A 24,638-nucleotide genomic window follows, 5' to 3' on the forward strand; every position below is an offset into this window, starting at 1 on the left:
GACCACTCCGGAGGGACACAGAGTCGCCTATGGCACACGGAGCTCACCACTCCGGGCCGCTGTGGTCGTCTGTGAGGTAAAACCTAAGATTTCATCAACCGTGGGACATGGTGCTGTGAGCGTCATGTGAGGAGCAAATTCAAAACCGCAACAGGAGTCATGCACACAGAGGACTGATCGGAACAGTCTTGGGCGCGGGGCTGGCTCACGCCGCCTTTGATTTGCAAAGTCCCAAACACCTTCCTACCCAAAGGCCCCCGCTGGGCCAGGCGCAAGGCCCAGGGGCAGGCCCGAGGCTGCCGAGGCCGACCCTGCAAAGCCCTCCCGGCTGCTCTTCCAGGGAAAGCCTGCTCGGGACCAGCCAGCGGCTTCCAGAGAACTACATCTCTCTCCTGCCTTCTTGCTCAGGTTCCTCCCTCGTAAAATGAGGGCGATAGGAACTCCACCTCGCTCAGCTGCTGGGAGATCGATAAGGTTCTAAGAAAAGCCTGTCCTCCATACTCTGGTCTCCTAAACACACACACACACACACACACACACACACACACACACATGCACACACACACGCACATGCACACACACGGCGCCCAGGGAGGTCTCCCCGCTGTCGACAGTGTCCGTTACAGGGACGCTGGCGGAAGGGGACACGGATCTCTGCCATTTTCTGTGAACCTGGAATTCTTGCAAAACAAAATGTTTTTAAATGCTGATGGTTGAGCCCGTGCGTAAGAATCAGAGCACGTTCTACTAACATCATACCCCCCGGAGGGCTAGCCCTCTGCCCGTCCGTGCGGAGTGCCTGCGATGCCCATCATGTGGCTGCTGTCACTGACACCCTAGGGGTCCTGGGCAGGAGCCAGGTGACGGGCGCCCTCCTGGCTCCCCGGTCTCTGCCAGGGATGCTGCGCCAGCCCTGCCCCCGCGCTGGGGACGCCCCGGTGATAACGCAGGGAAGCGAGTCATCGCTGTGCGTGGGCGGCCTCCCCAGGTGGAAAAGATGCGGGCCTCCCGGTTTGAATCACCCTGCTCTCGGGGCTGCTGTGACCGCCGTTTCCCATGAGAAAAGCCTTTCATGTTGAGCGTTTGCGTTTCCTTCACATAGAAGACGTGTGAAGGATTCTTCTAAACACTGTTCACGGTGGCCGGACCTCCTACACACCGTGATCCAGAACGGGAGAGCCGCTCAGGGTTTTCCTCCGTCCGCATCTACCACGGGGGCCACGCCGTCCACTGGCCGCCCACCCCTCAGCTGCATCTGAGGAGTCGGCCGTGGGGTCCCTCAGGGAGGGCTTCTTCCCACCCAGCCCCTGCCGCCCTCCTGCTCGGGGAGCTGGTCTGTGTACAGCGGGAGGGTTTCACGAACAGCAGCACCGGCCTGAGGCCCTGCTCCGCTCATGGAGCCCCTGGGGATCCCAGGACACCCTTCTCTGGGCAGACCCCTCGCCCACCTCCACGGTCTCCACAGATGCAGCTCAGCACCCCATTCCCGGCGACGGCCCTGCGCCCCCACCCGCCCGGGGGACCTGGACGCACCCCCACCCACGGGACCAGACACTGAGACCGGCAGGTGCACCCCAGAACTCAGAAGGTGGCCTGGGGACAGTTCACTGCTGACGATGGTGCTTCAGGCTCATGGGCCGTCCTGCCTCCTCTCGGGCCCCTGGACTGGCAGGGCCCTACCCCTATCCCCTTGGGATCCCAGGACTGAGGGGGCAGAGCAGGCACAAGCCAGGCCTTCAAACCGAGCCTCTCGATTTAAAACGGAAAACCACCTTCAGACCATGTCACCAGTGACCAGGGAGAGAGACACAGGCCCGCCGCCTGAGGGCGATCACCACGTGGCCCAGACACGAAGCCCGAGTCCCAGCAATCCCCCAGGTCCTGCACCACTCTGAGGAAAACACAGGGAACACGGGACCGACGAGGAGCCAGGCGGCACGTGGCAGCCGGAAGAATCGGGGGAAGCGTCAGGCTTCATCCCGGCTGAACTGGGAGGGAGGGGGAGGCAAAGCCTCAGGTATCGTGGGACTCAGCGGAGTCGAGGAGTTCGATGACCCTCAGGGGTTCCTTTTAAGTTACTTGTTGGTATCTAATACGATAGCTATGGGACCGTAGTTCTAAAAACGAGTCCCATCTTCCATCTCACAGTGAACGTTTTGAGAAAAGGCCAAATGACGTCAGGGCACACTAACGGGCTGGGATCGGCCGACCCCGAGCTGTTAGTTGCCACGCGTCTGTAATGACCATGAGCTCCACATCCTTCGTCAGAGCGAGCGAACGGCCCCAGGCGAGAGAGGACCAGCTGAGCGGCCCCTGTGAGACTCGGTCTTCCATCTCCACCACCACCTCCGCTCAGAGGGCTTCAGAACCCAGTTGTCTCTTCGCTAATCCACCCTCTTAAGAGCCCTCCAGGGGAGAAGGCTCCTTGGATGCCCCACACAATGCCCTGTGTCAAGAGCCAGGCTCCCCGTGCCCCTCCCAGCCCTGCCGGGCTCAGCGAGAGGCACCCACCTGTCCGCGGCTGCACCCCCGGGTCTGAGTTCACGTCCACGTCAGCCACCCGCCCGCCCGCTCAGTGAGAGTCTCAGAGCTCCCTGCGGTGAGAGGTTTTCCTCCCGTGGTAGGAACCCAGCGGGAGGCAGCGTCAGCCGTTTGGGTAAAACCTCTCCGTTCTCAGTTTTCTAAGAGGCAAAGCCCACACGTCCTGCCACGGAGGAAACCGGAGAGCCTTTTCATGGCGCCGAAGCCACACGCTCTGGACTTGGCGTGACGCAAATCCACTGCCGGGGAGAGAGCCATGCTGAACCTTCGGCGTTTCCTCAGGGCGGTGGCTGTCTTGTTTAGTCTGTTCTTCCTCTCTCTCTCTCTCTCTATCTCTATCTCCCTCTCTCTCCTCCTCTCTCCTCTCTCTCTCTCTCTCTCTCTCTCTCTCTCTCTCTCTCTCTCTCTCTCTCTCTCTCGTTTAAAAAAAAGGGATCAGCAATTCTGGAGCCACGGAGGCAGGGTGTCTGGGTCCCCAGAGGCAGCCGTGGGCAGAGCTGCATCCAAACCACCCAGCTCAGCCGCCCCCTGACCCACAAAGGCAGGCTCTTCCCACCGAGAGCGATGCCTCTGGTAACCTGGGACGCTCCCTACCCCTGGGGAGGGGTGCGGGGGAGCTCCCAGAGGCAGAACCTGGGACACGAACTGCTCGCCTGCCGGGCTCCTGCCTGGGACAGGAGAGCTCTGACTCTGCTGGCCCCTCCTCGCCGGTGTCCTCTGACCCCGGACCACACGTTCCGACACGCAGAGCCCTGAGCTCCATCCGGGGATACGGCATCGGCAGGTGCCCACCCCACACCTCCTCCTCACCCGTGGGAAGCGACTTTCGGGGGGACGCGGACATCTCCACGCTGCGCAGGGTCTCCCAGCGCATGACCACCCCGCGTGCCACCAGGGCCTGAGACGCAGCCTCCGAGTCTGGAGATCCTACAGGGTGAGGTCTGCAGGCCCGGGCTCCCAGGAGAGAACTGAGCTGTGCCCCCCACAGGCCTTCAACAACGCGTCCGGAAAGATAAAGCAGCTGCACACATGAAACACTGGGATGCTGCCTGGCCACTGTCTCTGACCGCGAGTGTGTGGCCGTCTCCCTCTGCTCCTCACGGCCAGCGGGGCGGTGTCTGCAGAGGCGAGCCTGTAGGTGCCACGGCTTAGAGACCAACGTAGCCGTGTCGGCCCTTCCCTGTTCTCTGCACGGTGTCCCCACCATGGACGTGCGTCTGCCCCCCACACCCCACACCCCACACCCCACATGTAGGTCACATCAGAGCACAGAGCAGCCTGGACTCCACAGGAAGTCTCATCGCTTTCTTCACTGAAAGCCACCTTGTACCTGGGTCAGCCCAGCTTCCAGAGGCATTTTAGATGCTCTGATAGAACGGCAAACCACACTGTGACACAGAAAAGCACTTCGGCCCTGGCTGGCGGGCTGGCGCAGCTCTGCAGTGAGAGCATCAGCCGGCCCAAAGAAGGACACGGGTTCTACTCCCAGTCGCGGGCACGTCCCTAGGGTGCAGGTTCGACTCCGGCCCCAGTCAGGGTGGGCGTGGGAGGCAACCAGTCGGTGTGACATGTCAATGTTTCTCTCTCTCCGCTTCCACCCCCTCTCAAAACCAGCCGAAAATATATCCTAGGGTGAGGATTAGCAAACAACAACAACAAAAGCCACTCTGGCTCAGGAACCCAAGAACACCGGCAAACAAGTCCCGTTAATGACACGGGAGGTCTAGTTCTGACGGGAGACAACCGCCGTCTCCCGATTAAATTTTAATCTCCCGGGCAGGCGCTATCCGGTTTCCCCCGGTGCTGGCCACGCCGGCCACAGCGCTCACGGCGGGCAGGCTCCATGGCGGCGAAGGGCCCTCCCGCCGCTCTGCTCCGAGGGAAAGGCCGGCACAGAACCCGCTCCGCCTTGCCGGTGGCCAATGACACACATCCTCGCTGGACACATCCTCCCCACCTCTGGGCAGGTCGGGCACATGAGACCCAACAGCAGCTTCTGCCTGCACGCACTCAGGGACACACAGGGCAGACCGGGGACTGGCCCGTCGCACGGCTGTAACTCATCTGGCATTTGGATTATTCTGATACCAGGCAGCATTTCAGATCTCCCCAGCTCGACTTAAACATCGGAGTGTAAGGCCACAAAGATCCGAATTGTTGTATCCGGCCCAGGACACAGAAGTACCGAGGTCCCTCTTTCTCCTAATTACTGACCCTCACAGAACCCCTCGGCAGGGAACCCGGGGCCCACACCCTGCACGGAGGGCTGTGCCTGGGAAGCAAGCCCCGCCCCGGCCCTCCTGGCCGCTCCCTCAGTCCCGGGTGTGACCGGCAGGTAACTCTCAGACTGGCAGCCAGGGCGGCCGCACCTCCCCGGGGTCAGCTGTGAACTCTGCGGGACATGACGAGAGGAGCGAAGGTGTTTGTGCCCGCTCACAGCCGCCAGGCAGAACACCGTGAGCTGCCTGAAGGCTACCGAGCCGGCTGAGAGACGTGGCTTAGCTACGTCCTCTCCCCACCCTGACACAAGTGGACGCCATGGTCTCCATGTCCCCAACAACAGCACCCAGCCCTGGTGCCTGCTCCTCCAACACCAAGTTCACCCTCTAGGAAGTGCTGTGGCTGGGCTGAGCCTCTGGGGTCCCGCCTGCTCCAGAGGATGCTCCTGGGAGATGGACACCGAGCGGGCCTCTGGTTGCAGAGACCCAGTGGGGGGCAGCTCTGAGCCAAGTGACCATGGGCTTTCGTGCAGGCGAACCGGGGGCCTGAGCAAGGGGCCCAGGCTCTGAGCTCCGTCCTGTCAGCACTCGGAGCTGTGCCGACTCCAACTGTGTCCCCGACCATCTCCCCAAAGACTGTCAGGGAGCATCGGGTGGCGTGCAGGTGCCGTGCCCCTTCCACTGGGTCAGGAAAAGGAGAAAAAAACAAAAAACAAAAGCAGAAGTGACATCCTGCTGCCCGGGGTGGGCTGGCCTGACTCTGACCACCGAGGCCCGGCCGGAGCGGAGGCCTCTGTAGAGGGATCTTCCAGCTGGAGTGGTGACTCGCCTACGGGTTTATTTACTCTCACTCCGACTTCAGAACATATGCTTCTGGAGGGATAAATCTGAAAATAGTCAGAACGTATACATGCAACAGGCTTTAGCAGTTTTATCAGAGTTTGGAAGCCAACACTTCTGCCTAGCACAACAGTCATAAATATTTCTGAAGTCATCAATATCACAGCCTAAAATCTGAAAGGCACATTTAAAAATCCAAGGCCTTGGACGTAGCCCCTAGGCCACCGGGCCCTTTGGCTCCGAGTCCACACCGGGCGTCAAGCTTGTGGTCGCCGCCCTCCGTGTTCTGTGAGTAGGAACGTCACAACGCGGCTGCTGGCCCAGGAGCCTCCTCAGACGGGACGCACGGAGCACGCTCCGCCTCCCAACACCGGCGTTATGTCTACGTCCTCGCGGGACACTGCCTCGCTCCGGGCAGATTCAGAGGTGGTCCTGGCGCTGCAGACATTAAACCCCCGAGGTTGGAACTTCCCATGACCTGGATCGGAAAGAAGCTAAACATTCTCATGCACGGAGACGACCCCTGGGCACGGACGCCACTGGCGCGTGGCAGACGCTCAGCCCCTTTGGGTTAATGGGAGACCGGCTGAAGGCACCTCTGCAAATACCACCTAGAAAACATCAGATGCAGTCACGGGCCCCACACGCTCCCGCCGCCCTGGCCCCTGCACCCTCGGGGCCCCTGCACCGGGCAGCCTCTCACGCCCACGGGCGGCCTGGCCTTGTGACAAGGCGGCCCAGGGACGCCGCCATCAGCAGCAGCACCGTCTCTGCAGAAAGAAGTGGGCGGGAAGAATCCCCTCGCCTTCCCAAGAGGCTTGGGGGCCTGACCTGGACACTAAAACTCTGATTTTTTGTGGGGGGCACGGGAGTCAGCGGTAATCTCAATGCATAGCCTGCGCTCGGAGAACAGAAGTGCTGTTCTCCTGAACTCAAAGCAAGTCGGAACTCCAGAACTATGGAACTCTATCAAATCCGGCCGAAGCAAGAAGTCAGCACTGTCTTAACCCCACAGGCCTGCCAGACGCTTTGCTGCCCCTGCCGAGGAGACTCACCCAGCAGGGAAACAAAGCACTGATGCCCTTTTCCTGGGGGGACACGGGTACCCGGGTGCAGAGGCCCTGAGGAGGGCGGGGGCTGGAGGGGCAGGCTCCCCGCCCAGACTGAGCCATCACGGCAGCAGAGTCTGCTGCGTGGCTGACCTGCTGACGTGGCGCTGGCTGCACTTTCTCGGGAAGGAAGTCTGGCCGCCGTGCCCTCTGGCTCCCACAGGGCCTCGCTGCCCCCAAGCACCGGCGGGCAGGCCGCAGGGAAGCAGGCGGCCGGGACCAGGAAACATATTGGCCGTGGGGCCCCCGCGGTGGGGACTGTTAGCCTCGCCTGCCCCTCGGGGGCGGCTGGTGCCTGCCTCGGGCTTTGTGAGCGCACAGGCATGTCAGGGGCCGCACACCGGACTCGGCTCTGCAACCAACAGATAAAGAGCCGGCGGGCGGCCAAGGCATGACAGGGACGAAGGGCACCTGCTTTCCGACCCCGAATTTAATAAACACCGGCCGGTCCTGCCGACGGCCACCCGCCGGGAACACGCCAAGGCACCTGGGAGGGAGAGGCCGCCTCACCCCAAATTCACAGGTCGTGGAGTCGGCGCCCTGGGACCTCGGTGTGGACTGCGTGTGGACTCGGGGCCCTTACAGGGGATCAAGTTACAAAGTGAGGTCCTTGGGCGGGCCCTGACTGTCTAGGTCCTCCTAGGTGGGAGGAACTCGGACACAGAGACAGACAGAGAAGAAGAACAAAGGAGGGAGGTCTCCAGGGAGCCAGTCTGGTATTTGGTCCCAGCCCCCCTGGCCAACCAGCACGCAGGGTTTTCCTGAGTTCTTACAACTTCTTAACACCCCCTGGCGATGGCCATCTTCCTGCTCACGGTTACCACCATCTGTTGCCGACGGCACTCTGCCTCTGATGTCCGAATCGGAGCGAAGCCCCGTGGCAATGCCTATGACCTTCGTGGTCCAGGAACACGCAGAAGGTCATACACTGTGACACGCGGGTGGCTCCGGCCTGGAGGCGGTTAGCTTCTGAATATTCTCCTCCTTCTTTACATAAATGTCATGAAGTAGCGCATCAGGCATAACCAGCCTTAAATTTATAAAAACGCCTCAAAATGGGTTTTAAGTTCCCATGTTCGTTCATTAATCACAGGTTCTGAGATACGTTTGTTCGATGACACCTTTGAAAATACCAGCCTTTTGCCCTGACCGGTTTGGCTCAGCGGATAGAGCGTCAGCCTGCAGACTGAAAGGTCCTAGGTTTGATTCCGGCCAGGGGCATGGACCTTGGTTGTGGGCACATCCCCAGTAGTGGGTGTGCAGGAGACAGCTGATGGAGGTCTCTCTCTCACCCATCTTTCTAACTCTCTACCCCTCTCCCTTCCTCTCTGTAAAAAATCAATAAAATATATTTTTTTTCTTAAGAAAAAAAATACCAGCCTTTTAAACTTTATCAATTTTTTGGAAGCAGACACGGGGATAAAAGTGGGGACACACCCTCATGCACGTCCAAGAAAGTCAGTGCTCGGGTTTGCTTTCTCTCTGAATCCTGACTCCTAACCATCAGCACCGGCTGCTGGACAACCTGTCAGGTCTCCTCTGGAGGGCCCCGCAGCGCCCGGCCCCCCTGCTCACCCTCCGCGCCCGCCCGGGGCGCCCTGTGGGAAGCCAGGGCCCTGCGCCCATCTCGCTTCCATAATCCCTCCAGCCAAACACTGAGCTAACCCTTCCCGCTCCCCCGAAACCACACGCAGGGCCTCTTCCTGGAGGTCACAGGGGCCTCTTCCTGAGGCGGCCGCTGCCCCTGTCCAACGGGGCCATGCACGGGGAGGCCGGGCGGGCGCGTCACGCCCCGCCACGGTGCTGCGGGGCCTGCGCGCACCGGGCACCGGGGGTCGTGAGCGGCCCACCTGTTTCGAAAGCTGTTCGGTTAAAAATAAAGACGCCGGGCCGAGTGAGCGGCCCCAGCTGAGCCCCATGCGCCGTTAAAGAGAATCAACAGCCCAAGACGTGAGGCTGGGAACATGCTTGAGCTCCCTGTCACCAGCCCTCGGGGACCGTGCCTCTCTGGGGAGGAGGCGGCTGTGTTGTTCTCCAAACAGCGTGGGCACGTGGGCACGGCAGGGAGCGGCTGCCGCGAGCTTGCTCACTCCGGAGTGAGTGCCCATCTGCACCCGGCGCTGACAGCAGTGAGGTGGAGACGGGAAGCGGGTGAGGAGGCGGCGAAAACAAACAGGACGGGGATCTTTGGTTTCGAAAAACAAATGCCGAAAGCGCTTCCCTTTGCAACCTCTGTGGGCCCCAGACTCTGTGTGCAGGAGCCCTAACCCCGCTCCCTATGGGTATCTGCAGGTGGGCCCGTCAGGGGGTGAGTGACGTCTGGAGGCCGGGCTGCAGCCACTGTGACTGTGTTCTTATAAAGAGGTCAGTTTGGACACTGAGACACTTCTGCTAAGGACCAGACTCCCCAAAGTGGCCGCCAACCCCGGTGCTGGGAGGTGGTTCTGGTCGGGAGGTGGCAGGAGCGGGAGCCCCGCGGCACCTGCTCGCAGACCTCCAGCCCTGGGCCCGCCCCGCCCGCTCACCTGGTGTAGGATGTGGGGGACCGGGGCCGGGCCCACGGGTACGGGTGCTGCGGCACCGACAGGTACTGGTCGCAGAAGGCGCCCTTCCGGATGTGCTGGAAGGGGGGGAACTCCTCGGGCGGGAAGTCCGAGGCGGGCGGCGTGGTGCCCAGGTCCTCGCCCGCCGGCTCCACCTTGAGCGCCACCGAGGGCGAGTGGTCCAGGGCCGTCTTGCGGGCCTTGATGGGGACGCCGTCGCCCAGGTCCAGGCTGCTGTCGGTGCTCAGGGCGTTGATGGCGGCCACGATGGCCGAGCTGGTGTACTGCGTGGTGTTGCCCAGCCACGTGTCGTCCGTGACACTGACCCGCGGCGAGCTGTGCGGGGACGGCGTGGGGGAGTGGTGCGGGGAGCAGGACAGCTGCCGGCCGTTGAGGCCGTACTTCCTCTTGTTGCTCGGGGACGAGGGCCGGGAGGTGCGCGCCCCCAGCCAGCTCTCCTCCGTGACGCTCGTGCGGGGCGAGGTGGAAGGCGAGTGCCTCGGGGAGCCCAGCAGGCTGCAGGCCCCCAGGCCCCGGGGAAAGCCCTCCTCGGGGTCGGTGGTCTTGGGGGACACGCAGGGGGACTGCCACGGGGACGTCTGAGGGGACGCGTACGGGTACGAGTAGTTGGACTCGTAGGACGAGGCCTCGGAGTTGCAGCTGCGGGAGGACAGGCTGCTGGCCGGGCTCAGGCAGGAGGGGTCCCGGTAGGCCTCCAGGTTGGGCAGGCTCAGGGTGGCGGTGGACGGGGGCCGTTTGGAGCTGGGAAGCACGTCCTCCACCTCCACGTCGTGGAAGAACTGGTTGTTGTTGTGGTGCAGCCCCAGGTAGGACGTGATCTCAATGCGGGGGCTCTCCAGGGCGGGGGCTCCGTTGGGCCTGACGTGGCCGGAGGACAGGAAGTAGCCCGAGGGCCCGCCGTCCACGGCGGCTCCGTACCCCGAGGGGTGGCCGGCGGCCGCCATGGCGGAGAGGCCGGGGGCCGACATCTGCATGTCGTGGCACTGCACCGGCAGCGAGGGGTGCGCCGTGGGCAGGGACAGGCCCGGACTGATGTTGGAGGACACATAGCTGTAATGCTCTGGAAGGAAAAGGGAAAAGGGAAAGATGACGTGAGGGGGGCCAGTCATCACACATGCAAACCCGCAGCCCCGTGAGCCTCAGAATCGGGTCCCGCGTCTCCGCACAGCTCCAGGCCTCACCCCCAGCAGGGCGGCCCTCACGCTGCTCTGATGGCCTCCCCGGGGGAATCAGTCCAGGCAATGATGTTCCTGGGATTCTTCCAGGCTCCCCCACATCCACCCCAGCACACAGCCCCTCACTCGGCTGCGCACGGCCCAGCATCCTTCCCCCCAGAGCAGCCAATGGCCTCCCTGCTTTTTCCGCTCTTTGCTCAGAAGTTGCCTCCCCAACAGCTCCATCAGAATTCTGAATGAGCCCTTCCCCAGTCCGTTTCCTCTCCTTAGTACTCATCATCATCTTGTGCCTCATCCCTTTCACCAGCAGAACACTAAGTTCCCTGAAGGCAGGAGCCTTTGCCTGCCTCCATCTACTGTGGTTCACTGTCTCCAGAGCCTAGGACCGTGCCTGGCACATAAAAGGTGCTCCATTCATTTGACAGATGGATGGGTGGGTGGATAGTTGAATAACAGATGGGTAGGTGGGTGAGTGGTGGATGGTTAGATGAATTGATGAATGCATGTAGTGAACAAGGGGATAGATAAGTGGATGGATGGATAGATGAATGGGTGAAGGGATAGACGGGAGGGTGAATGAATGGATGAACAGATGGACGGATGGATGGATGGATGGATGAATAGATGTATGGATAGATGGATAGGTGGATGGATAGGTAGATGAGTGGGTGAGTGGGTGGATGAATGGAGAGGTGGGTGGGTGGGAGGATGGATAATGGATGGATGGGTGGGTGGATGAGTGGATGGATAAATGATGGATGGGTGGGTGGACTGAGTAGGTGGGTTTAGATAGAGGGACCTGTGCATGTAAAGAGGTTTTAATAAACTAGTCACCATGGAGCTGCTCTAATCACCAGCTACAAAGAAAACACCCCAAGAGTTGGATGGAAGCAGATTCTGGGGTTTCTCTCATATAAGCTGTGATGGTGGCTCATGACCTAGAAAAATCCCTCCTTTAATAAAAACAAAGCAGATAATATTGGCACACAGCTGGATTTAAGAATCATTATATGCTAATTATAACCTCAAGATGTTTTAAAAAATCATTACTAGTGTAATTAGTAATTTTTATCAGAAAAGCCACTCTGGATTTCCAGTTTGAAAGACTTGTTGTGACGTCTTTGTTCTGTGTTATTGTGTGCGGTAGAGCGGATATCCAGGTCGCTAAATAATGGAAACACCCACAAGGAAATTCTATCCTGGCTCCCGCCACAGTGACCCACCGAAGACGCCTTATTTGAAGGCTGTGCTGTGTCAGACACCAGCATGCTGGATCTCGGGGTGCTGGCCCACACCCCATGGCCCTTGCTAACAGGAATGGGTGCAGACACCAAGCAGGCTGGGCCCACTTGTTTCCCAAAGCAGCCATCCACCACCCTCGAAAATCCAGTCTTGTAATCCTTGCCATCGAGAGGCTCTTGCTTCGATGGTGCTAAATCCCCCTGGGAAAAACACTGGCTGTTCCCAAGACTGCAGGCCCGCCCCCCCTCCCCCCCCAGGCAGCCAGGGAAGAACCCACAGCCGCTTCAACCCTGTGTTTCGAGCGGCCCTTTGGAGAGAGAGCAACAGTGCTCCAGATGCTCAACACGAGTGCCAGGCTCCAAAGAGCCCCCGGGGACACAGAGGCGTGACAAGGAAGAGAAAACAAAGCCATGGCTGAGAAAGTTAGAGGCTGGAGCAGCAGGGATGCCTCATGCTCGGGGTGCGCCTGCCAGGCCCTGCAGCTACACGTCCACAGTGCAATGTCCTGGACATGCAGGTCCTCGCCATCCCGTGCCCGTGGGCTCCCAGGCACCAGGGGACACTAGGGACAGTCACATGAAACAAGGATGAGCCTCATGTCCACATCCAGGGGAGGCCTGACTCCAGTGCCAGCCCAGCTCTGCTGCCAGTCCTGGGTGGCCACGCCCATACCACCAACATGCACAGTGACCCCGGCACGCACCAGCACCCTCAGATGCTCACCACCACTTTTTGCTTGTTTGTTAATCCTCAGTGGAGAATATATATATATATATATATATATATATATATATATATGTATATGTATATATTTCCCCCCCCCCCCCCATTGATTTTTAGCAAGAGTGGAAGGGAAGGGAGAGAGAGAGAGAAACATCAATGTGAGATCACATTGATGGGTTGCCTCCCACATGTGCCCTGACCGGGGCACAGATCAAATCTGCAACTTAGGTACATGCCCTTGACCAGGAATCGAACCCTTGACCCTTTGGTGTACAGGTCGATGCTCTAACCCACTGAGTCACACCAGGTAGGGCTGGTCACTGACACTTGCAACACAAAAACTGAAATCAGATGTTAAAACTTGGTTATGATATTTGTAAAATGCCAACAAGAAGCTAATAACCCTGGAAAGGCACTTCCTGGCAGAGGTCAGGTTCCCTAGGCACCGGGGTCATGGTGACCTCTCAGTGGGGATGTCCCTGCATCCTGTGTGCAGGCGCCAGACAGGGACCCAGAGGCCCTCCCCCCCTCCCCTGCCCCGGGGCCATGACAAACACCACAGAGAGCACCTGAGCTGGACAGCAAGAGGCCAGGCCTGGGCGCTGTCCAGAGGGACCAGGCCAGGGCAGGCAAGCCCCACAGAAGGAAATCTTACTCCTTCAATCACAAGGACACGACATGCTACCTGTATTCCTCCCAAAGGGAGTCTAATGACGGCCTTGGTCAATGACGCTTCCTTACAGCCACGAGCAACTTGGTGCACCCCCTCCCACATGTTCACAGACACGTCCACACGTTCCCACCCCGCGTCCTCTCCGTGGCGGCCCAACATGCCCCGGCGTCCCCCCAGATCTGCCAGTTCAATAACAGGATATCAGCGTCCCCGCGGCCGGCAGGTGTCAACAAGTCCATGCGACTGGAGGTCAAGTCCGAATCAGCCAGGCTGACCAAGAGCGAAGGAAGCCCCATCCTGTCATTGTGATTACGGTTATTATCGTTAAATGGTCAGTAGGTAGGATATTAGCAAAGTGTGTATGAAACCGAATTGTATACCTACAGGGCAGGTCGTTTAGTAATTAGACTCCAGCAAACAGCTCTATTCTGTTTGACTTGCCCCAACATTGAGTGTAGGTCGGAGAGAGGCCTGCCTGCCTTCGCTCTGGCATTCTTCAGATGACTGCATCTTGGTCCCAAACGGATGCTATACTGCCAGGAGCGTGCGTTTCCTCCACAGCCACAGGTGCTGGCGGCACACCCCTTCCAGGCTCCTCCTTCAGGAGTGGGGGTCCCCCGATGTCCCCCCTGCAGACCCTCTGCAGCCCAGCACCCCTGCACTGGCTGGGCACCCACAGGGAACTTGCTGGCCTTTTCCTAGTCCGGACGCGCACTTTCCTGGCACAATGAGACAGAGCCGGGGGTCATTTCCTGTGGTCTCCGCACCCCTCCTGCTTTGGGGGCAGATGTCCCTGGGAGCCCCCCACGAGCCTTCAGGCTTCAGGAACCAGGCTTCAGGAACCAGGCTTCAGGAACCAGGCAGCAGCTACAATCCACACGGCCCGCCTGCACCGGTCAGACTTTGCTCCCTGGGGACCAGAGCTTTCCCGACATTTAGTCCTTGAGGTGGCAACGTCCCTGTGACAGGAACAAGCACCTCCCTCCCTCCCCATCTTCCTGCCGCCGCCACACACACACACACACACACACACACACACACCCACACACACACACCCACACACACAGAAGGAAGCAGCCCCTCCACTCAGGGCTGCCCATGAGAACGGGCCCCACACTCACACCCATGCTGGGCCCACTGTTGGTATCTGCGAAGCAGCAGACGCTCTAACGTCCATAGAAAATGAACGTTCACATCAAAATTGCCATCTCCACAGACGAAGCAGGAGGCACATGGAAATGTGACGTGTGGCTGTGGATATGAAATTGCCGCCCAGCACCGCTGGGTCCTGCCCCTAAGGAGCCCTGGGTGTCCTTTCCAGGAGGCACCAGCCCCTCCTGGGCCTCGGAGGAGGTTTTGGACCGATCCCTACCCTTCCTGCTCAACTAAAAGAAATATTATGCATATCTATGACATATTTTAAGAGCTATAGCTAGCCCAACCAGCATGGCTCAGTGGTTGAGCCTTGACCTATGAGCCACGACATCTTGGTTCGATTCCCAGTCAGGGCAGGGCACATGCGGGGTTATGGGTTTGATCCCCAGTGTAGGGCGCGCAGCTGACCAATGATTTCTCTCATCATTGATGTTCTTCTCTCTCCCTCCCTCTCCCTTCCTCTCTGAAATCAATAAAAATATATTTAAAAAAATTAAAACAAAGAGAGTTATAGCCAATCCCACAGGTGAACCATTTGTTGGCAGGAAGGTAATTCTGAGAATTAAAAAAAAAAAAAAAAATTCTAGCCATTAACAGAGCAAGTCTGGGGGCTCCCCAACCGCTGCCCACAGGGCTCTGCCCCTTGGAAGGCTGGGGACAAACTGGAGGGGCGGGCAGAGTGAGGGGCAGTTCTGTGTGAGCACAGCGTCCACTGACAACCAGAATATTCCGGGAAGCAGCCTTCATTTAAATAAACCTAAGTCTGCCGAGGAGGAGGAGAAAAAACACAAAGCCTTTATTTAAAAACAAGAAAAGGCTCACCCAAGCATGAGTTCTCCGTAATTGGACAAATTTTGAAATGAAGGCCCTGAACGGGTGAACCTGGTCATAAACACCCCACGGAGCTGATGACGAAGCTCTCTCTTTAGAACAAAACCACGAGGAGGTGGAGTCCCGGCCTCCCGCTCCACTTCATTTGGTTTTATTACTAACAAACCTGCGTCCAGGCCTGAATCGTTTGATTATTCCGGGGGACCCCGTTTACACGGAATGAGACTATTTCCAGTAACTTTCTGAACAGCCCTGCGAAGTTCAGGCCGATCCCCGGGGAGCTCAGCACCCATCGGAGTTGTTTTCTGCGGGTGCTCCCGGGCCCTGGCCCCCTGCCGAGGAGGGTTCATTAAATTACAGCGCAGGTGAGTACAAAGCCGCAGCAGGAGCTTAAGCAAACACGGGGAGCTTATTCAAAGCAGTTCACTATCATAAAAGTAATAAAACCGTGGCTCATCCCAGGAAGACCGGAACTGCCCGCCCCTTACGCTCCTCACTCTCTGGCGCCTGCACCCTCCTGGCAGAGCACCGTCCAGGCGCTCTGGGGCCGGACGACGGACACGGTGTGAGCAGGCGGGGCCTGGCGGCTGGCAGGGGTTTGTGTGGCTCTTAGGCTGGTCCAGCGCCCACTGCAAACTCAACGCTCAGCAAATTTAGAAAAGCCAGCGTTGTCAGAATGATCGAGTCTCATTCTGATAAGTAATTTATTTCAGAGCCCCACACTCTTGTTCTTTCTAAACCACCACCCCAAAATGTTACCCACGTGCTGTGCTTTCTGTTAAGGCCAACAGTGCCCGGTGTCATGCAGGCACCCACCACTGCCCTGTGGGGGCTGCCCTTCGCAGCTGTGACAGTGGGACGTGGGGGGGGGGGGGGAAACAGGGGCCCAGCACCTACTGCGCTGATGCTCAGCACACGCGGGGCCATGTGACCACTGAGCAGACCTTTCCAACAGGAATCTCCCCTCTGGCCCCTGAGCATCCTGCGGTCTTCTGCAAACTCTGAGAGACACACACTGACTTTTACTTTTCTGCCGTGTTTGCTGGGGTTGAGCCACAGAACATGAGGCTAGAAATAGAACTGACATGAGTGACTGCCAGGCCCCGTCCTCCCAGACGCCTGGCCGGACCCCCGTCCGCTGGGCAATGGGGCTGCTGCCCACGCAGCAGGATTATAATTTTGCAGGTAATGGAAACAAAACAAAATAAAACCAAAACACGTTCGGTGCCCAGACCAGCGTTATGACATGTTTACGAGAAGCAGTGAGAAGCGCTACCTGAGGGTGGGGGACTGGGTGGGCCCCACAGATGACAGACAGCAGCTTCCAAGGGTGCCGCGGGCCTGGGAGCTGCCCGGAGAAGGCTGCAGGCAAACACCCCCAGAATGTCCGGTGAGTGAGGCCCCGGGCCCTTCCGAGAGGCCTTGGCCTGGAGCCCCCGCCTTAGGTCCTTCCCGCTCATTCTGTTTTCCCGGAGCTAAAACCAGCACGTTGTTCCTTAGTAGCCGTGGTCTGCCTTTGACGAACATAACACAGGATTAAAACGCCCTCCATACAAGCAACGGTCTCTGAGGGCGGCGGGGCCACTTGCATGAAAGATACAGGGGCGTGTCCTGAAACGGTGAAGGCCTTACCCCACCCCGCAGGCGCCCCCCACCCCCTGCTTCCAGGGCCTCCCTGCGGGGGGACTGAGTTCCCAGGGCGGAATCCCACCCTGCGTCTGTGGCGGGGCTGACCTGCACATGAGCAGGGCTCCGGCTCTTCACGGCACCTCACTGCTGCTGAGAACGGACATGAGGATAAAAATACCTCCAGAGATGTCCCTTCCTCACGGGAGCGACGAAATGCCGCCCACCAAGCACGCGGAGGGGCGCAGACTGGCCGCACTGAGCCGGAGGTGGCCCGACTGCTGGGGAGACTCCAGCCAGACCCAGAGGCCTGGCCAAGTTCCTCCGGAGTTGCCAGGGTGACAGTATTGGCAGTGGTGGGCCGGCCAAAATAACGAAGCAAACAGGAGCCCTGGCGGCAAGCTGGGCCACACCCGCCTTCCAGCTGACAGCAAGCAGCTCTTTCGTAAGACCCAGAGGTGAGCAGGAGACCCACTGCCAGCCTTCTGTCCCCAGGAGGGGGTCGGGGCCAGTGGACAGGAAGATAGAAGGGTGCAAACAGCTCACCTACCCAGCCCAGTGCATGTTATTTTAAAAATTCTCTTTTCTTTCTCCCAAGAAATGGTTGCTGACTGTCTATTTGCACCTGCTAGGCCCTCCAGGAATAAAGAACCCCAAGACCCAGCCATTCCTGTGAAGGAACAGGGAAGACAGAAGCCCATCAGTGCCACACAGCCAATAGGAGCGTGCGGTGGCCTAAGTGACAGGGGGACGAGGGCTAACCCATCCCTGTCCCCTGGAGGACAGGACACCGAGGGTTCCGCTCTCACGTCACAAGGAATGGTGACCCAGGCGAGCGGCTGGGCTGCCTGTGGCCAGGGCTGACCTGTCCTGCTGATGAAGTGCCTGCCTTTGTGCTCAGCATGTGCTAATAAAGCTGTGTTACCAAGCTTACCATGGGTCTCGGCATTAGTCACTCATTCATTTATTTATATCCAGGCCCAGCCTGGAGATCATGTGAAGGCATTGCTACCACCCATTCAGAGCTGGAGAATTGAAGGTAACAACTTAATATAATAATGTAATAACTTAATGATTAATAAATATAGCATACAGCTAATAAGAGCAAGAAGAAAAGACTTTATTCATAATTGCCAAAACTTGGAAGGAACCAAAACATCATTCAGAGAGTGATGGGTGAAGGAGGTAGGGTCCATCCGGACAGGGGAATATTATTCACCATGAAAGAGAAATGAGCTGCCGAGCCATGAAAAGACCCGGAGGAACCTTCCATGCATACTGCTAAGTGCAAGGAACTGCTCTGGAAAAGCTGCATATTGTGTGATCCCAGCTATGTGACATGCTGGCCTTGCACACCATGAAGAGGCCAGGAGTGCGGTTCATGCTTGCACCTGTCATTTGCCATCTTTGCTAAATGAACGGAAAAGTGGTTGAACTCTCAGAAAGAGGGTCTTCCCATGGGGAGCTGCACACAGAGCCACGGGCAGCCAGACCCAGGGGGAGTCCAGGCCTCGGATCTCTCCCACCGGGTCTGCCTGGGCGACCATGCCTCCAGGGCCTGGAAACCCACAGCCGAGGAGGACACGGGGAGGCGGCTGGAGAGTGAGGATAAGGAAGATCAGGCAGGCTCCGCCTGATCAGAACATTTATTTATCTTTTTTAAAACAACCAGGGTGTTACGGTCTTTAAAAGAAGAGCGGTGAGCGATATGGAAAATATTATACGATTGTTGCAGAAATGGCCACAGTGCCAAGTGTCCTGGCACTCATCGCCTCACCGCCTCGTGGGCACTGACAAGAGAGCGGACCCCGAAGTCGCCACCGAACAAGAGGGTTGAGAAGGGGCTCCTGGCTTTCCCCGAGCCACAGCCTGGCAGACAGACCGGGATTTCCCTGCAGCTCTTATTCAAGAGCTCCCGTGCCAGGGGGCAGCGGGTCCCTTTAGACAGACAAGAGAAAACGAAAGAAAAAAAGACACCCTCCCCCGCCCCCAGGATTGGGCTGCTTCCACTTTAACTTCCTTCTGGGAGGGGCTAGGAGCCCAACAGATGGGGGGCTCCACGGCCCCCCTGCCCTCTGGCAGTGACCATTCACCACCTGTCCCCAGCCACTGTCCAAGTTGGGCCTTGGACGCTCCTGTGCCCTGGCCCGAGCGGTGCAGTGTCCGCCTGGGGCCAGCGGGCCCTCCGCAGGAAGGCCCCAGAGACCAGCACAGTGACCCACAGGCAGGGGCCCGATGCTCCCTGACACCCGAGCGGTGGCCCCAAGCGGCTTCCCAGGGTTTCCCTCGGCCCACCGGCCACTCTCCATTAAACTTGACCTGTGTTCCTCCTGCTCCACAGGGGCCCAGGCACCCCACACGGGAGGGGGGGGCACTATGGTGCTACCCTGACCTGGGCAGGGGGTGGGGTTGGGGACCAAGGGGCACAGGAGCAGAGAGCCTGGGAGAGGCTGCTCTGGCCCCAGACTGTGTCCCCAGCCTGGCTCTTCCTGACCTCACCCTGCCTGCTGACTCCCGTACCCCAAAAACCGCCACCCATGACCCCTGCATCACTAGGACCTGCACCTCTGGGCCCTCTACATCCAACCCTTGCACTCCCGGGTCTGCACCCCAGCGCCCTGGACAATGCACCCCAGACCCACAACCGCTGCCCGGTACACCCAGACCCTGCACCCGTCTCCCCTGCACCTTGGGCCCTGCACCTCCAACCCGCGCGGACCCACCTGGGGCGACCCCGGCGCCCTCGTCGCTCTGGTTAAACTCGAAAAGGAAATCAAAGTCGAACTCCTGGTCCTCCTCCAGCCCCGTCATGTCGGGAAGGCCGGTCCGGAGTGGGAGTCAAGAGTCCAGGGTCTGGGCTTCAGGGTCAGGGCCGGGGTCGGAGGTCGGGGTCCAGGATCGGAGTTAGGGTCCGGGATCAGGGGTCACTGCCAGGGTCCGAGGTCCAGGATCGGGTCTGGGGTCCGGGGTCCAGGGTCAGGGTCCAGGGCGGGGACCGGGGCCGGGACCCCGGGAAGCCGGTGTCGGGTTTGCGGCCAGAATGGGTGTGGGGCTGGGGTGCGGGCCGGGTCCGGTGGGTCCCGGGCCGGCCGCGGGCACCTGTGGTCGCCGCCCCGCTCGGCTGCGCCCTGCGCCCTGCGCCCAGCCCGCCCGGGTAACGTGACTCCGGCCGCCCCTCCCCCGCCCCCGCCGGCCCCTCCCCCGCGTTTCCGGGTTCACACAAACAGCCCGGCGGCCGCGGCCCGAGTTTTAAATAAACTCCGGGAGCCGCGCACGCCCGCTGCTCGTGTCCCGCCCAGCGCCCCGCCCGCGGGCGCGACCCCGGAGGGCCCGGTGGGTCCCCGTTGCGCGGGGGCAGCGGTCCTGTCCGGGACCCCCGCGTCCCCCCGGCTCCTCCGTGACCCCAAGCGGCGCACAGAGCAGCGCCTGCTCCCCGGAGCCGCGGCGACTCCTGCCAGGCCCAAGGACTTGGTTACAACTTTGTTTCTGTTAAAGCAGCGCCTGCCCGCCCGTCCTCCCGGGCAGGAAGGAGGCGGCGCTTCCCGCCGGGGCCCCCCATCCGGGCCGGACCCCGCATGCCCCCGCAGCCGCGCGGCTCGGGGAAGCGCAGGGGGCACAGGGGGCTCCGGTTCGGCTGCCGCCACCCCGCGTTCACGCCCCGGCTCCCGGGCCTTTCTTGCCGCCCGGGTCTGACCCCCCAGGCCCGCGCCCCTCAGGCAGCCCTTCTCCGTCACACCCCCTCCTCCAGTCCCCAGCCTCCAGGAGCGCACAGCTCCCTCCAGGGCGCGGGGAATGGCCCCCCGGGGCTGAGCGGAGGAGGGCCGGGGTGTGAACCCCGGGGGGCCCAGAGCAGCGCACCCACCGCCCTCTGTCCTTCTCCCAGCTGTGTGTGCTGTCCCCGGGTTCGGCACCCGCTCCAGCCGGCATCTGCAGCGGGAAGAAGGGGCAGTGAAGGCCACGGTGCCCAGAAGCACACACTGGGCATTCCAGTCCTAAGGGGGAGAGGGCAGTGGCACCAGACCTGCCATGGCAATCCTGCTGCTCACCCGCCCTCCTTTCTGCCCTACAGGCCCTCTGCCCCAGGGGCATGGCTTTTTCCAGAAGCAGGGACCCCCGCTAGTCACGTGACCCCCGTCTGCACCCCCAGAGCTGCTCCCCCGTGACCCTTTGCCAAGGGCTGGTTTTCTCCAGTGATAAACTATAGTTCACTTTGGCCTGATTTAGTTTCTAATAATAGTTCTCACTTTGAGATGTATGTTGGAGGGTTGTTTTGTTTTAGTTTGCTTTTTTTTGCTGACCTTCAGGCAAATGGAAGTTCTGTTTTTCTGTTGAGAAGCCACAGCATCTCATTTTCTCTCTCTTTGTGTTTTTGTTTTTTTTAACTTCAGCCACCTTCTCACCCCCGAAAAAATTGACACACAAATCATAGCCCTCCTCATCTGCTTAGATGAAAACCTTTCGCTCGACTGTCCTGGAGAGGTGGTGGGCACTCCTCGGCCATGCCCACTTGGTCCCTGGTCCCTGGTGGTGGGCACTCCTCGGCCGTGCCCACCTGGTCCCTGGGCCGTGCCCAGCTGGTCGCTGGGCCCTGCGGGATTCAGGACTCAGGGCTGCTCTTCCCAAGGCTGAGCTGGCCACTACTTAGTTCCAGATCCCCAACCAAGGTGACTAGCTGGGGTGGCCCTTTTAAAAAACATGCTCCTCTCACCAGCACCCCAGGACTCTCATCTTAAAAGTGATCAGAGCTATTTGCCAACTCAGCAGACACTCCTGTCTCGATGGAAGTGTTTAGCTTGGCGCTTCCCAGGAGGCTGCGGGTGTTCCTGGTGCGCGTTCCAGCCCCGGGTGTGATCAGCGGGGCGCCAGCGCCCTTCTAATCTGGATTAGGAAACACGGCCCAGAAGTTAAATGGAGGGAGCGGGAGCGGGAGAACAGGGGTGCTTTGTTCTGTGCTGGGAGCCTGGGGGCAGGAGTGTGAAGCAACCTCGGAATGGGTGGGTGGGTGGCTACCTACAGGCCAGCATTTCTCCGCATTCTGCTTAGGGAAAACAAGCTCGGGGACATCACAAGCAGCAGCGCCTAATGAGCTGCAGCCCAGATGCTCTTAGACTCGGGGAGGCCAGCACCTAATGCCTCCCAAGGAGGGCCTGTGTGGGGACAGGTCATCCCCGCAGCCCTGCAGGGCGACCTGCCGCAGATGAAGGGCCTGTCTTTATGAAGGATCAGGTCCTACCTTCTGGTTAGTCTAACCTTGTCCTTATAAGATACACCATTACTTGTTTAGTCAAAGGGTGCGCTGCACCTGGCCCTGGGCCGGCCCCAGAAGCATTCTGAAATGCATCTTGTTCAGCGGGAAACAGGAAAACTCGGCGCTGCCCCCAGGGATGATTTTTCCTCTGGTCAGAGTGAAAAGGTTCTGGGCTGCAGGACGGACCCCTGAGTAAAAAGACAACCTGGGCTTTTAAAAGCAGTGATAAAAAAAAAAATACGTGGGGGAAACTTTGAAATAAGTGTCCAAGGGTTTCAATCAAAATCTCAAGAATTTTTTTTAAAAAAACAAACTTTTTTTTAGTAGCAAGGCTGGTCCCGAACACATTTCTTGATGTTTGCATTTTGACAATTTCTAAGTTGAGGTGGAAGGGTAAGGACCCTACGGTATGTCTTCCTGCCTTGACTCAGAATGTGTGGAAAGCTGAGTGAGAGACCCCAGGCCTCTGAGGCGGGGAGCCGGCCCCGGGTCTGTGGTCTGGAGCCTCTGCCAGAGGGAACCCGCCCGCCCGCCCGCGGCTGGCAGTCTTCGGAAACTGCATCTAAGGCCTGGCGCTGGCTGGAAGGAGCAGGAAGCGGCAGGGCGTGCTTGCTAGCGCCCCGCGGAAGGATGCCCGCCTTTATAAAATATGAGGACTCATTACCGACGGGCAGGTTTGCCAGCTTTCTTCAAGTAACTTAAACAAACCGCTTCGGCGCGCAGATAAGGCCTTTGGGAAGATGTCGCCCCGCTTCCCTTGTGCGCTTGCAATCCCGGTTCCTCCCCGGGGTGCTAGTCCCCCCCTCTCCCCAGGGTTTCCAGGCACCTGAGGGAGCTCCCCCTCCCTCCAGAGGTCCCGGCTGCTCGGCTCACCAATGGTTCTTACAAGGTTGTGCTACAGGGGGCTGTGGCTGAGCCTGCCCCGCGGAGGGGGGCGCGTTCACTGCCCGCCCGCGGCGGCGGCGACCGCGCAGACGTGCCATCTGTGACTCTGAACCGGCGGCTGGAAACTGGGCGGCCCCCGTTCAGAGTGTCCCGAAACGTGTTCTGCGGTTGGAACTCTGGTGTCCATGGGACGGGAAACCGCCAGAATCAGGGCTGCCTTCGGACAGCGCATCTGATAGCTTTCAAATCCTACATCCGGCCTCCAGCCCGAGGGCTCGGTGTCGGCTCAGGAAGGCGGCGGAGGCGGATTTGGAGGATGAGCCTTGGAGAGAGCGCTCGCAGAGGGGCGAGGTCCCCCCCCGCCCCCCCCCCCCCCCTCACACCTCACGTCTTTGAAGCCAGCGGGTGGCCTCCCCCCACAGGGCAAGGAAACAACAGACCATTCTTTGCCCTCCCCTTAGACAGCGCTTCATCCCCAAGGGTCCTTCGTGGATCTGATGGTCCTACCCTCGCCCCATCCTCAAACCGCCCGCTTTGAACCGAGTTTCTACCGCCGCCGGGATTCAAAGCGAGAAGGCTGCACCAGCCAAGGCCGAAAGCGCGCACTCAGAGCTGGAGGAGAGGAGACACCTATTGGCAAGAGGCAGGCGCGCTCGAAATCAGGGCTCCGCCGGGGAAACACCAGGGGGACACCGCTTCCCAATCCGTGCCGCGCGCCCGCCCCCGCCAGCGCGCCGGGACCCGCGCCCTCCGCGCGCAGACGCCGCCGGGCCAGGGCCCCTCCCCGGGCCGGACCCCGGGGGCTCCCGCGGGGGCACCGGCGCGGGGGCTGTGGGCGCCGGGCTGGGGGCGCTGGGGGTCCGTGTTCGGGGGGGGGGGGGGCGGCAGCCTCACGGGCTTACCTTCCTCCGCCGACTTCATGGTGCCGCCGGCGGGCGGCGCGGGCCCCAAAGTTTCTCCTCTCCCGCAGCCGGCAGCCGGAGAGCCGAGTGGAAACTTGGAAGGGACTGGAAAACTGGTGCTTGGCATCCACGCGGCCGCGGCGGCGCGGAGCGGGAGGAGGAGGAGCGGGCACCGCCGGGCTCGGGCTCCGGGGAAGCTGGCTCCCCGGAGGGCGGACGCGCTGCCCGGGCTCAGCGTGGCGCGCCCCGGAGGAGAAATGTCACCCGGGGGCGTGTGCGCGTGCGGCGGGGCGGCTGCGGCCGGGACCCCAGCGGCGTGGCAGTGGCAGTGGCAGAGTCTAGGAGGGGCGCACCCGTGCCCGGTCCCCACGCTTGGCAGCCGGATCCCTCCCAGCGGCTGTGCCTGCGAGTCCGGAGTCTCAAAGTCTCGCTCTGACGCAGGGCCGCGCTCTGCCTGCTGCCTTTTTAAAGCTGGAAAACACCTCCCCCGCCTCCCGCCGCCCGGTGCTCCCTCGCCCCCTCCCTGCCATGACATCACGCCCCGCCCGCCCGCCCGAGCCGGCGGGGCCCGGGGGACCGGGGCTGAGCGCGGGGCCCCTCCCCGCGCCGGGCCGCCCCTCTTTCGGCTGAGGACGCGAGTGAGGCGGCCAGGGGCTCGCGTGGGGTGTGGGTGCGGGGGACTGTGCACGGACCAGCCTTGACCGGGTCCCGCGGGGGCCGAGAGAGCCACCCCCTGCCCCAGCGCGGGCGGCGGGTAGCGGGGCCGAGGGGCGCCAGCGCGCGGCATGCTGAAGTCATTATGTAAAATCGCAGGCTTCCCCGCGGTGGAAATTTGGAAAAGCGCTCCCACTGGCAGGCCCGGGAAAGGAAATTCCCACCCCGCCAAATCACTAACAGATTGCACG

The 24,638-nt window shown here is 60.3% G+C and overlaps 1 protein-coding gene across 19 annotated transcripts in view; it reads right to left on the reverse strand.

Annotated features, from left to right (window-relative positions):
* The window catches only part of NFATC1 (nuclear factor of activated T cells 1), a 94,904-nt gene extending 70,718 nt beyond the window's left edge, over nucleotides 1-24,186 (reverse strand). For 4 of the 19 annotated variants that reach the window (XR_006740359.1, XR_004984324.2, XM_036418051.2 and 1 more), the window contains exons 1-2: nucleotides 23,734-24,184; nucleotides 9,235-10,333 (exon numbers count right to left, since the gene is read on the reverse strand). Coding sequence is in view for 17 of the 19 variants with exons in the window: in XM_036418051.2 (XP_036273944.1) it covers nucleotides 9,235-10,333; nucleotides 23,734-23,860 (1,226 nt within the window). In the remaining 2 variants the exon portion in view is untranslated. Of the gene's footprint in view, nucleotides 1-9,234; nucleotides 10,338-15,063; nucleotides 15,165-19,421; nucleotides 19,873-20,996; nucleotides 21,064-23,733 lie in introns of those variants that run through there. The other 15 variants (XM_036418057.2, XM_036418059.2, XM_036418058.2 and 12 more) reach the window with 9 other exon arrangements.
* Between the last annotated feature and the right edge of the window lie 452 nt (nucleotides 24,187-24,638).

This window comes from Pipistrellus kuhlii, unplaced genomic scaffold, assembly GCF_014108245.1.
Source record: "Pipistrellus kuhlii isolate mPipKuh1 unplaced genomic scaffold, mPipKuh1.p scaffold_m20_p_6, whole genome shotgun sequence".
In the NCBI taxonomy this organism is placed as follows: domain Eukaryota; kingdom Metazoa; phylum Chordata; class Mammalia; order Chiroptera; family Vespertilionidae; genus Pipistrellus; species Pipistrellus kuhlii.